This window comes from Camelina sativa, chromosome 16 (assembly GCF_000633955.1).
Source record: "Camelina sativa cultivar DH55 chromosome 16, Cs, whole genome shotgun sequence".
Taxonomy (NCBI): domain Eukaryota; kingdom Viridiplantae; phylum Streptophyta; class Magnoliopsida; order Brassicales; family Brassicaceae; genus Camelina; species Camelina sativa.
Genome location: NC_025700.1, coordinates 13,703,064 through 13,717,345, shown reverse-complemented (window position 1 = coordinate 13,717,345; position 14,282 = coordinate 13,703,064). Strand labels below are relative to the sequence as shown.

Here is a 14,282-nt window from a genome sequence, read left to right as displayed (position 1 = left end):
TTGGTGCTGGGTTTCCTTCCATGGTGACTAAAGGCGATGTCCTCGGTGCTTGACATTGCGAAACAACCACTGATAAGGTTATTTTCCGGTAGATTTCATGATTTTCTTTGATTTTATGCGAAATTAGACTTCTTTTTTAGTCTAACCGTCCTAATATCATGTAAAGTCTACTATGTGGTCAATTTTGCAATAAAAAATTTATTTAGTTTCGAGCCCGTAGACTGAAATTTCAGTCTCCTTAATTTTAGAAAACAAAAAAAATATGGTTCAGACTGCATTATAATCTTTCTGTCGGATACTTCGTTTTCAGACTACTAAGGTGAATTTTTGCAATTGACCAAATTCTTGACTTTGTACTTATGACTGCCGGACGAAGTCTTCTTAGGATAATAAAATAGTAGATTTCTATAGTGGCTATTTTTGGGGTTGACCAAAATAAAAGCATTGACCGTAATATTATTGATATAAAATTAATTAGTTGACTGCAAAAGAAGTCTACTAGTTAAAAAATTAAAATGTTGGTCAACCCCAAAAATGACCACGGCAGACTGCAAACGAAGTCAACATTCCTGGAGACTTCGTATATAGTCTAATTGACGAAAGTCAAACTTGGTCAATTACAAAACTAACCACAATGAAGTTTACTTTTTCTAGTTGACGGATAGATGAAGTCTACTTGTTTGATAGAAGTCTACGACAAAGTCAATGTTTGGTCAATTGCAAAAATAACCAGATTAGACTATAATCGAAGTTAAATTGTTGAAACTTTCTAAGAAGTCTACTCTGTTATATGTTTTTAATTGCAAAACTGACCAAAAAATAACAAAGAAAGACAACAAAAGAAGTCAACTATCCTAGTAGACTTCATATGGTGTCTGCTTTATTAAATTGTAATTGCAAAAATAGACCACACAAAATAGACTTCAAGGGAAGTCTCTTCATAGAGGCTAGTTGATGTCTACTCGTTTGACATCAACATGAAGTCGGCAAAATTTGTAAACCAATTTATTGCAAATTGGTAAATAATTTTTAAGATTTTTTTGTTGTATTCTTTGATATATGTTATGTATTTGCTTCTATATGTTTTTGACATGATTATATATTATACATATGGAGAAATCAAGTTTTTGGTTTTCTTAGGCAGTTAGGTCATTAACTTAGAGTTATTTTGGAAGTCAACGTGTTGGACTTCTGTGTGAAGTCTGTATAAGCGAAGTAAGCTAAAAAGATAATCTGATAAATGGAGATTTAAGTTTAACACGAAAACAAAAGAGGAAATAGGTCGGTCACTTTAGATAGCAGTTTTTGTATATGTTATTAAAATTCAAATATTAATAGCGGCAATAAAAGTGAAGTGGCTTGCATCTATATTGCCAGGGAAGATGCACGAAGATTCATATAGGTTCTAGACTTGGTCAATGTTGTCACTGTGTTTATACTCCCAGTTTGATCCCACTTCCTTTATTTTGAGGTTCGATTGAGTGAACTGCAAGTCTTTTTCTTCGGGGGCTTTNTAATAAAATAGTAGATTTCTATAGTGGCTATTTTTGGGGTTGACCAAAATAAAAGCATTGACCGTAATATTATTGATATAAAATTAATTAGTTGACTGCAAAAGAAGTCTACTAGTTAAAAAATTAAAATGTTGGTCAACCCCAAAAATGACCACGGCAGACTGCAAACGAAGTCAACATTCCTGGAGACTTCGTATATAGTCTAATTGACGAAAGTCAAACTTGGTCAATTACAAAACTAACCACAATGAAGTTTACTTTTTCTAGTTGACGGATAGATGAAGTCTACTTGTTTGATAGAAGTCTACGACAAAGTCAATGTTTGGTCAATTGCAAAAATAACCAGATTAGACTATAATCGAAGTTAAATTGTTGAAACTTTCTAAGAAGTCTACTCTGTTATATGTTTTTAATTGCAAAACTGACCAAAAAATAACAAAGAAAGACAACAAAAGAAGTCAACTATCCTAGTAGACTTCATATGGTGTCTGCTTTATTAAATTGTAATTGCAAAAATAGACCACACAAAATAGACTTCAAGGGAAGTCTCTTCATAGAGGCTAGTTGATGTCTACTCGTTTGACATCAACATGAAGTCGGCAAAATTTGTAAACCAATTTATTGCAAATTGGTAAATAATTTTTAAGATTTTTTTGTTGTATTCTTTGATATATGTTATGTATTTGCTTCTATATGTTTTTGACATGATTATATATTATACATATGGAGAAATCAAGTTTTTTGGTTTTCTTAAGCAATAAGGTCATTAACTTAGAGTTATTTTGGAAGTCAACGTGTTGAAGTTCTGTGTGAAGTCTGTATAAGCGAAGTAAGCAAAAAAGATAATCTGATAAATGGAGATTTAAGTTTAACACGAAAAGAAATGAGGAAATAGGTCGGTCACTTTAGATAGCAGTTTTTGTATATGTTATTAAAATTCAAATATTAATAGCGGCAATAAAAGTGAAGTGGCTTGCATCTATATTGCCAGGGAAGATGCACGAAGATTCATATAGGTTCTAGACTTGGTCAATGTTGTCACTGTGTTTATACTCCCAGTTTGATCCCACTTCCTTTATTTTGAGGTTCGATTGAGTGAACTGCAAGTCTTTTTCTTCGGGGGCTTTCCCCTATCATTTTTTTTGTTTTGTTTTCTTGTTTTGTATTTATCAGGAATCTATATTGATTTGGAAGGTTTAAGTCTCTCCTTTTTATAAAGCATGATGATACAGTATATAGTATGGATGATTCAGTACAAAATCGTAGTTGCGGAGAAGTCAAGAGTGAAGTTTATTGGAATATAATCAACTCTGAACTTCATTGTATTTAAATACACAGTCGTAAAGTCGTCCTCGGAGAAACTGTGCTACTTCAACATACTTCACCTGCATAACAAAAAGGATGTTCATGAGAAGTCAGAAGAAAGAAGCATTAAACACAGAACTAGGGATGTTAATTTGGGTATAAAACCCCCGTTTAATATGGGTAAGTGTAAAAATGGATTTATCCAACTAAACCCACTTAGTAAATTGATTTTCATATAAGCTAAATGGGTATCCATTAAGATTGTTTTCTTTTGTTCAGTGACAAACAAATGTTTTTCATTAATCCAATAAAGAAAGAAAGAGAGTAACGTGACTTAGAGAAAGTATTACCATTCCAATATTGAGAGAATCACACTTGAAACTGAGCATAAAGGTTTGTCTCGATTCCACAACCCTGAATAAAACGGCTGCTAAGTTAACTAAGCCAAGATTAGTTAAATACTTTGTTTGATTGCGCTTCACTAATAAGCTTTGAAGTATCAACACCTAACAATTGGCCATTCTCATCCTTCAACTGGTAGATTAAGTCTAATAAACCAGATTCACTTTTCTTTAAACTAGTTAAAATCAAGAATTACTTCATTCATCACCTGAGACACGATATCAGTAAGCTTTGTATATGTTACATCGTTGATAGCTGGCAGCTCGCTGGCAGCTCGTTAGCAGCTAGAAGCACCTTCAAGGTGAAATAAAAAGAGAAAGAACAACTTAGAGTATACCTGAGATTGTGGAGAAAGAATCGGTCCTTGTCAAAAGTACCTACCTGAGTTCCACGACGGAGCAACTCTCTTGCAAAGGGCAAAATACCCAAAATTATGTCGGCACCAGAATTATCAACAAAAATCACTGCCTGTAATGAGTACGAGAATATAAACAATGAATTTTGGTGAAGTGGTGGACCTCTGAAGTCTAAACAAAGTATTAGATAAAGAAGGAAAGAAATGAGTTACCTTCTTCCAAGGCTTCTTGATCCATTTGGCTTGGAAGTTGTCCAAGTCATCAATGACCCACGGTCGTGGAACCAAGTTTTGACAGCTAGCCAAGAAAGATATGACATCCTTTGAGAAAACCTCAGCAAGCTTCAAGATGAAAAAAAAAAAACAGAAAAGAACCCGTAATTAGGACAAGCTTCCTGTGGGAGACAACAAAGAGGCAACTGAAGAAACCAGAGTTGTTCAAGATAATGGATCTATTTATTACCCTTTTTGAGTATCCTTTTAAGGACGAACATCTAACAAGGATCGACATATCTGCTTGAGATGAAACACATCGTACCTGCTTTCTCCAGATCCATTATGGTTTCGAATTTGGGAAATTCATTTCTCGGCGGCGAGGTTTTTTCCCATGACTGTGAGATTCACGAGACAGCATATGCGAGAGTTTTAACAAAGATTGGTGTTGGTGAGAGAAGGGAGCTGTCAGATCCTAAGAGAAAACAAAAGGGGAATAAGAATGTTGAAGATTAGAGAGAAAATGAAAAGAAAATTAGGTCGAATCAGATCCCAGATTTTAGTCATGTTTGTGATGTTAATGTCCGCTCAGGCTGCGGCAGCTGACAGATCACATAAAAAACTAGGTTTGACTTGGAGAGAAGTATATATATGGTAATTGATACGCATTCAGTTAGGTTCAGCTATCGGTTTGGTTAAATTATCGGTGAAATTAAAATAATATAATATTAAATTATTAATGGTTGATGGCATAACAAAGTCAACCGCCAATAGTATACAGAGAAGTCTACTTAAACAAAATTAAATCAAATAATTTTAGCCTAATCAACCTTTTCTTGTTTAATTTGACTCGTTTATATCTAAATTTATTTTATTTCAATGCAAGAATTCTATATGGTTATTATTTGATTAATAGTTTTATCAAATTCATTTTTATATTTTTAAATAAAAATTTAAATTATAATTAAGGAGTAGACGTCTTTTTATGTCTTCTTGTTGACGTCAATTTGTAATCCACCTTAAAAAATATGGTGCAGACTTCCTCGGGTTATATATGTCATTTTGGCTTTTGTTTTTTGTTTGGTCGTAAGAGAGTCAACTGTAATTTCAGTACCATTAGTGGTTATGTTTCTCAAATATCGAATATAGGGTCTACTTTTGCATTCACCACCAAATAAAGGTATATGAAATGCAATTGCCCCAAAAATTATTCATTTTGTATCATTTGCTAATAAGTAATTTAAACTAGTATCATATATATTTTTGATGCTATTTAATTGGTGTAAAACAATTTTAAACAATTTTTTTTTATCATAATATGATTCACCCTCCTAACCGTACAATATCAATCTAATGTCCTTTTGATTCACATAATATCTATCTCATACCGAAAATTCTACCTTTGACAACGATCTGAGGCCTGAAACGACTGCATCTTCTGCTCTTTCGGACTTTGATAACTTCGTGCTTATTTCCTTTAATTCTAGTTTTTAGATATTCTTAGAGAACTATGTTAACCTTTTTTTAATCAAGTATAGAATGTGTAAAATTTGGTTATGAATTGTGATCTTGTTGTTGATCGATTCTCTAATCTTTTTCTTCCCAACACAAAATTAATCATTAACAAATGAACTAGTGAAAAATTTAGGCGCACCTTGGCTTTTCCTAAAATTTACCCTAACATTTATATTGGCTCTGTTTGAAGCCTTTGTTTATTACATTGGTATTGCCCAAATTAATAGAAGGACACGGACATAAGAAAATATCAGCCTTCCTTTTGTTTATTACATCTCTGAATCTTCATAGCTCCTAAAATTTCACAGTAATATCGATGAAAGCATCTAACGGGTCTCTACAAGGCAGGATGATTCTTTCGTGCAATGTGGCCATAAAGGCGAGAGCTCGACGACTTTCCCTATGATGACGAGCGCTGGTGACACCAATCCAGCTGACTGAATCTCAGTTGCAAAATCTTTAAGCTCAGCAAAAACCTGCAGAACATTCCAAAGCCTTGAAAACTCGCTCTCAAGTAACAAACAGACCTGCTGGAAATCACAAAGAAAGAGTATGGTTTGGTTGCTTACCGTACGCTGTAGAGGAGTGGTTCCACGTTCAACCGCAACAGCTGGTGTATCACAAGGGAGACCATGGTCCATCAGTTTTTGCGCTAGAGAAGGTAACGTTCCCAAACCCATATAAACGACAAGTGTTGTATCCGGGTCAGCTGCATTCTCTGCAACAAACAAAGGGTCGGTCCCTCCTTCCCTAGAATGTCCCGTGAGGAACCTCACACTAGTTGCAACACCGCGATGTGTTAGTGGAATCCCCAACTCTGCTGCTATCCCTGATGCTGCAGTAATCCCTGTAACCATATATAATTGCAAACTTCCGGTAAGATTAACCACTTCAGTCACCACAATCATATTGAGTTCCCAAAGAATGCAACATCCACATTAATCAGAGAATCAAAAGCAGTTGCTTAGATTGGAACAGAGTGACAAGAATAAGAACATTACCTGATTTCTGCTATGATAACCAGCGGTTTTGCCGACATAAAGAAGCCTAGCAACAGGAGCAACCAACTCCAAGACATCATTGGAGAGAAGCCTGTCGTAAAGAAAAAGATCGGCACTTTGAATAACTCTGACAGCTTTAAGAGTCAGAAGTTCAGGATCTCCTGGTCCTGTCCCAACAAGATACACATCTCCTGGTCCACAATCACCACCTTTGCAGCCTTTAACTCTATTCTCTCTCAGCACAGACAAGAACTTCTTCAGCTCAGGAAGCTGCCACGCAATGTCGTTTTCCCTAACAAAGACTTCATCTTCAAACGGCGATAAAAACACAGCCTACTTTCACGGGAGTGTTAAGTACAAGAGATTGAAGAATCGTCTGACATCACTGATAGATAAAAATGGAGTAGAATGCTTTGAGGAGGGTTCAAAAGGTAACATTGCTGCGGAGTACTTCTCTAATCTGTTTCAGTCATCTAACCCGGATGGTACTGATGAGCTTTTAGAAGGGATGAAGCCGCGAGTAACAGAGGATATGAATGCGCAGTTAACTGCTCCAGCTTCGCCTCAGGAAATCAAACAAGCCGCTTATAACATCAAAGGAGATAGTGCGCCTGGTGCAGATGGGTGGACTGGAGCCTTCTTCAAACGATACTGGTCAGTGGTTGGTTCAGGTATCATTGTAGAGGTACAGGGGTTCTTCGCTTCAGGAGTAATGCCACAAGAATGGAACCATACACAAATTTGCCTGATACCTAAGACGCCAAATGCAAACCAAATGCCTGATATGAGGCCTATAAGTCTGTGCTTGTTTTGTACAAGATTGTCTCGAAGGACGGTTGATATCAGACAATATCCTGATAGCTCATGAGATTGTGCATGCCCTAAAGACCAATGTGAAGTTTGACGAAAGTTTCTTAGCGGTGAAGACAGGCATGTCAAAAGCGTACGATCGAGTGGAATGGGATTTTCTGGAGCATCTCTTCATCAAGATGGGGTTTCATACACAGTGGATACAGTGAATAATGGTATGTGTGCGATCAGTCACCTTTTTGGTTCTCATAAATGGTTGTGATTTCGGTATATTCAAGTCGGGACGAGGGATCCGCCAGGGAGATGCGCTGCCTCCATTTATTTTCATTCTCTGTGCGGAGGCTTTGGTGTATGCTTTGCGGAGGCGTCAACAACAAGATTGTATCACATGTTTTAGTTTCAGTGAAGCATGTCCAATGATTCAGCATTTACTGTTTGCTGATGATAGCTTGTTCATTTGTCGAGCAACAAAGGAGGAATATGAGGAGCTTATACTCTGTCTACGTAAGTATGGGAAAGCTTCTGGACAAGTGATCAACTTCGCAAAGCCAGCTGTGACATTTGGGAAGAAAACAAATGATGCGACCAAAGAGATGGTGAAGTAGACACTCAACATATATGAAGAGGGTGGCTCAGGAACTTAACTAGGATTGCCAGAGTGCTTCAGTGGTTCGAAACAGGCGCTTTTGGGTTTAATTGGTGATAAGCTACAAAGCCAACTTTAAGGATGGTTTGCTAAGTCACTCTCTCACGGTGGTAAGGAAGTACTTATGAAGGTTGTAGCCATGGCACTACCAGTGTATGGCACTACCCGGATGCCATAATGTATAAGAAGAAATCCAATATTCGTCTCTCGGGTCATCACCCTACAGCGCGCCTTCGGATTATCATCCGAAGTCGATATACCAACCACACTCCCAAGCCACAAAGTCTTGGAATATGGCGGTACTAGGAGAACCCAAGTCCCCCAAGATTCACGAGAAAACAATTCTGAACACGTCTTAGTCTTATCCCTAACCAGGTTTCCTTCCCGTGGCTCGCGTAAGACAACACAATGTCCTACCAACCACATATCCCCTCACTAGAATACCCCATGCCCACACAAGGATAATCTCACTGCCCTACAGGCCGCCACGAAGGCCAAACAAATGTCCTAAAAAGGACCACCACAAAGGCCAAAGAAATGTCCTAAACAGGAACGCCACCACGGCCAAACAAATGTCCTAAACAGGACCGCCAACAAGGCCAAACAAATGTCCTAAACAAGACCGCCACAAAGACCAAACAAATGTCCTCAACAGGGCCGTCACCAAGGCCACTCGTCCCGAAGGACCGTCACGAAGAACATCTGTCCCGAAGGACCGCCTCAACAGACACTCTGGCTAAACAGCCCGCCACGAAGGCCACACAATGGCTAAACAGCCCGCCACGAAGGCCACACAATGGCTAAACAGCCCGCCACGAAGGCCACACAATGGCTAAACAGCCCGCCACGAAGGCCACACAATGGCTAAACAGCCCGCCACGAAGGCCACACGATGGCTAAACAGCCTGCCACAAAGGCCACACAACGGCTAAACAGCCCGCCACAAGGGCCACACAAGCCATCTCCCAGGCTCTCCGCCACCAAAAATGGACAAATTCTAACTCACATAAAACTTTTCATTTTTAGCACTTACCAAATCTGGAAACTTTCCACTTATAGGAACTTCTAATTCAGGAATCTTTCCTCCAAACCACTGCCTTGCGGAAATTTTGTACCCCAAACACCACCTGATATTGTTACTGAGTCGCACAACCAACCACCCCAAGCGACATAGTAACAAGAGAGATCGGCTGGAATACTCCATTCCCGCTCCAGCCACAGGCTACAGATGGGACCAGGCTAGGCAAGCTCAAGTCGTGGCTTGCTTCTCATACCACTTCTTAAACCTTGCCTTCATCCTCGCCTCAGGCTCCCAAGTCTGCTCCTCCACACCATCACAGTCCCAAAGGACTCTCATCAAAGGAATCTTCTTCTTCCGAAGTTCCTTGATCCTCCTCTCGAGAACCCTCACTGGTCTCGCCTCCAAAGTCATGTTGGGCTGAAGATCCTCAGGGATCTTAGACAACAACTGGTCATTCTCACGGAGACACTTCCGCAACATAGACACATGGAAAACCTTATGGAATGCACGCATAACCTCAAGTAACTCCAGCCTATATGCCACTGGTCCAACTCGCTCAATCACTCTGAACGGACCCATATACCTTGGACTCAATGACCTGTTCGGTCCCCACAACATGGCCATCTTGAGGTACACTCTATCTCCAACCTGAAACTCAAGATCTCTCCTCCTCCTATTGGCAGAACTCCTCTGCCGATCCTGAGCTTCCTTCATATTCAGCTTGAGAACCCGAATCTTCTCCGAGGTCTCCTGACCAAAATCTGCCCCGTACATGCTCCTCTCCCCCACCTGAGTCCAGCATAACGGTGTACGACACGGCCTCCCATACAAAGCCTCATAAGGAGCCATGCTAATACTCGCCTGGTAACTGTTGTTGTAAGCAAACTCTACCAAGCTCAAGTGATCTGCCCAATGGTCACCCCAATCCAACACGCACATCCTCAACAAATCCTCCAACGTCTGGATCGTCCTCTCTGACTGTCCATCTGTCTGGGGATGATAAGTTGTACTCATATGCACCTTGGTGCCCATCTTTGCCTGAAATGCCTTCCAGAACACTGAAGTGAATTTGGAATCCCTATCAGACACTATGCTCCCTGGCACCCCATGCAACCTGACTATCTCCTTCACATACTTCTTAGCCAAGACTGCTGCTCCACAGTCTTCTTAATGGCCAGAAAATGTGCCGACTTAGTCAACCGGTCCACAATGACCCATATAGCATTAAATGTCATGGACACTGGCAAGCCAACCACGAAGTCCATAGTAATCATATCCCACTTCCACTCCGGAATGGGAAGACTCTTCAGCAAACCACCTGGTACCTGATGCTCAGCCTTCACTAGCTGACACACATCGCACCTCGCAACCCAACTAGCAACGTCCTTCTTCATCCCAACCCAATGATAGTACCTCTTGAGATCTCGGTACATCTTAGTCACTCCTGGATAAATAGAGAACATGCTAGCGTAAGCTTCTCTCAGAATCTCCTGCCTCAACTCCTCATCCTTGGGCACACAGATCAGCCCATGCACCAGAATAGTACCATTAGCCGAAACCTGATACTCTGAGTCAACATCCTTTGAGGCATTCACCAGCCCCAAATCTGACTTCTGAGCCAACCGTACTCTATTCAACAGATCTGCTCTATCAGCTGCAACCAGACCCAACGGCTCCTGAGAAACCGCACACAAGCGCAATGCACTGATCTCTCCTACCAGAGAATCCATATCCTGCTCCTGAGCTGAAGCCGCCCACTTCCGACTCAAAGCATCTGCAACCAAGTTAGCCTTACCGGGATGATAGGCTATCTCAAGATCATAATCCGCCACCAGCTCCATCCACCGCTTCTGCCTCAAGTTCAGCTCGGGCTGAGTGAATATATACTTCAGGCTCTTATGATCTGTAAACACTTGTACCTTAGCACCATAAAGATACAATCTCCAAATTTTCAGGGCAAATACTACATCACCCATCTCCAAGTCATGAGTAGGATAGTTGTCCTCATGCTTCCGCAACTGCCGCGAAGCATAGGCAATCACCTTCCCATGCTGCATCAACACACATCCCAAACCCACTCTGGATGCATCTGTATAAACAACATAGGTTTCTCCCTGCTCAGGCAAAGCCAACGCCGGAGCAGTAGTCAACATATCCTTCAAGCTTGCAAAGCCCTCCTCGCACTCCTGTGACCAAACAAAAGNTCTGAGCCAACCGTACTCTATTCAACAGATCTGCTCTATCAGCTGCAACCAGACCCAACGGCTCCTGAGAAACCGCACACAAGCGCAATGCACTGATCTCTCCTACCAGAGAATCCATATCCTGCTCCTGAGCTGAAGCCGCCCACTTCCGACTCAAAGCATCTGCAACCAAGTTAGCCTTACCGGGATGATAGGCTATCTCAAGATCATAATCCGCCACCAGCTCCATCCACCGCTTCTGCCTCAAGTTCAGCTCGGGCTGAGTGAATATATACTTCAGGCTCTTATGATCTGTAAACACTTGTACCTTAGCACCATAAAGATACAATCTCCAAATTTTCAGGGCAAATACTACATCACCCATCTCCAAGTCATGAGTAGGATAGTTGTCCTCATGCTTCCGCAACTGCCGCGAAGCATAGGCAATCACCTTCCCATGCTGCATCAACACACATCCCAAACCCACTCTGGATGCATCTGTATAAACAACATAGGTTTCTCCCTGCTCAGGCAAAGCCAACGCCGGAGCAGTAGTCAACATATCCTTCAAGCTTGCAAAGCCCTCCTCGCACTCCTGTGACCAAACAAAAGGAACATCCTTCCCTGTCAACTTAGTCATAGGTCGTGCTCTGCTCGCAAACCCCTGCACAAACCTCCTGTAGTAACCTGCCAACCCAAGAAAACTCCTGATCTATGTGGCATTCTGCAGTTTCGGCCAATCCCTGATAGCCTGAAACTACACTTATTCAGCTTAGCAAACAACTTCTGCTCACGCATCTTCTCCAGAACTGATCTCAAATGCACTGCATGCTCTTCAGGACTCTTANAGCACCATAAAGATACAATCTCCAAATTTTCAGGGCAAATACTACATCACCCATCTCCAAGTCATGAGTAGGATAGTTGTCCTCATGCTTCCGCAACTGCCGCGAAGCATAGGCAATCACCTTCCCATGCTGCAACAACACACATCCCAAACCCACTCTGGATGCATCTGTATAAACAACATAGGTTTCTCCCTGCTCAGGCAAAGCCAACGCCGGAGCAGTAGTCAACATATCCTTCAAGCTTGCAAAGCCCTCCTCGCACTCCTGTGACCAAACAAAAGGAACATCCTTCCCTGTCAACTTAGTCATAGGTCGTGCTCTGCTCGCAAACCCCTGCACAAACCTCCTGTAGTAACCTGCCAACCCAAGAAAACTCCTGATCTATGTGGCATTCTGCAGTTTCGGCCAATCCCTGATAGCCTGAAACTACACTTATTCAGCTTAGCAAACAACTTCTGCTCACGCATCTTCTCCAGAACTGATCTCAAATGCACTGCATGCTCTTCAGGACTCTTAGAATAAACCAGGATGTCGTCGATGAAAATGATGACAGACACGTCCAGAAACTCCTGAAACTCGCTGTTCATCAATCTCATAAACGCAGCTGGTGTGTTAGTCAACCCAAACGACATCGCCACGAACTCATACCCATACCACGTCCTTTTACTTGACGAACAACACCGATGCTCCCCATGGTGAAGTGGTAAGACGTAAGAATCCCCAATTTTCTTCCTCAGCTCTACTAGACTAATAATCAAGTATGCTGACATCAGTAACTTCCTCAGCTCTACCACCACCCGGATATCCACACCTCTTGTCCATCCAAGAAACTCTAGTAACTTGCCTCTTAGGGAAACTTCCACAAGATAGCTTATTAGAAAGTTAGCTTTTCCCTTAGCAATTCTCCATAGCAAATCATCAATACGAGCGTAATAAAACAAACAAGTACCATACATTCGCACATTCTGATTCACCGCATCAAATGCTTTGCAAGCCGCAAACTCAAACCACTTGCCTTATTTCCCTCAGAAGCTTACCAAAACCTTGAATCTAGCAACCTTGTCCATCTCCAATGAACGTAATCTAAAATCGTCGCAACGATTAGATTATCCTACCATGAACGCTTCTCGTGAACTTATGTATCTGGAAAACATGCCTTTCCCGGCTCAAACCTGCTGCAATTCCCCTTCCCGAGACTCCAGCACCACCGGCCTCATAATCATGGTGCAACAGCCACACATTCATAATCGCTCCGGTCAATAAAACCCTGGCCCATTGGTCAACACATCTAAAACCCAAGATTAAACCACCGTCAATCTCTCGAGGTCTACATTCAATCGGTTTTTTATACTCACGTCCTAGGTATTGCTTGCTCCCAACTTTCCACCCTTAGGTCGCAGCCTTCGAGCCATACCGATCTCACTCTCAGACTACCGTCTTCGAGTTATACCGCCTCACTCTTGGATCATAATCCTCAAGATCTCGGTATCAGAGGAACTAATCATCCCCTCGGGAGAACATCATCCCCTCTGTCACTCTCGGACCCCACAGCCCCTCGAGCTATCGGTATTCTGGGAAAACCACCATCCCTTCAGGAGCATCAATCATTAACGACTATAAACATCTTCTGACCAAAAGTACCTCCTATGGTCCGAGTATAACATTCCAATGTTATAACTGCCCACTCAAGTTCTAACATCCAACTGGATTAACCACCAAACAGAAAAATATTTGCTCCAAAAACATTTGTCCACCTATCTGCCTCTTTAGGCTCAATAACTCTCGCGAAGAATCTCGCACCAGTCATCTACAACTGCTCCATCCTCCTAAGATAAGATGGAAAAATCCTCAACCTCCTTAGCCCTCAGCTGCACCCCGCCACATGCGGTACAACTAGAGCCTGCACTGGTACCCCTCACGGTCACCGCTCACCCAGCACGTCAACAGATCCTCCAAGCGATCATCTCGACCCTGGGCTTCACCCGCTGCAACCTCACACCTGGGTTCCCAGCACGTCCGGCACACTCACCGGCTGACACCCTCTCTGGTCCCTCCTGATATGCTTGCGACCCTCTGACATACCTCCTCATGGAACTCTGGACCACACACTCGCTGGCCTCGGGAACTCACCCGACCACTGCCACGACAACGCCCACGTCCACGACCAGCAACTCAAACACCTTTAACCACTGATCTTCCAAGAACAGATGCTAACAAGCATAGAACAAATCAAAACCACACAAAGAAACATAACAATAACTCACTGTGGAATCTCATTGAAGGCTCGAAGAAGATGTTCTAGGACTCCATGCCACACACAATTGACTAACTCACATAATTAATCAAGACATGCAATCCCAGACAACACAACAAAAACCTAGTGAACCCAAACCTAGAACCGTAAGGGCTCTGTTACCAAACTGAAACGACCTGCCCCGGTTTTTTTTTATTTTTAAAATAAATAATAAA

The 14,282-nt window shown here is 41.7% G+C and overlaps 2 protein-coding genes across 3 annotated transcripts; both read right to left on the bottom strand.

Annotated features, from left to right (window-relative positions):
* LOC104750483 (uncharacterized protein At2g17340-like) lies at positions 2,697-4,421 on the bottom strand. Of its 2 annotated transcripts, none has more exons than XR_002036012.1 (5): positions 4,115-4,421; positions 3,790-3,918; positions 3,603-3,689; positions 3,170-3,515; positions 2,697-2,899 (listed from the first exon to the last, which is right to left on the bottom strand). XR_002036012.1 is itself a non-coding variant. In XM_010472281.1 (5 exons), exons 1-4 carry the CDS (start codon positions 4,085-4,087, stop codon positions 3,462-3,464), a joined length of 318 nt encoding a protein of 105 aa, XP_010470583.1. In that variant the 5' UTR covers positions 4,088-4,420; the 3' UTR covers positions 2,697-2,899; positions 3,170-3,461. The 2 variants fall into 2 exon arrangements, 1 of the variants encoding a protein (XP_010470583.1); XM_010472281.1 differs by having other exon boundaries at positions 4,040-4,420.
* LOC104750482 (siroheme synthase-like) lies at positions 5,545-6,235 on the bottom strand. The gene is made up of 2 exons (XM_010472280.2): positions 5,874-6,235; positions 5,545-5,780 (listed from the first exon to the last, which is right to left on the bottom strand). The coding sequence occupies exons 1-2, from the start codon at positions 6,210-6,212 to the stop codon at positions 5,631-5,633; spliced, it is 489 nt and encodes a 162-aa protein (XP_010470582.1). The 5' UTR covers positions 6,213-6,235; the 3' UTR covers positions 5,545-5,630.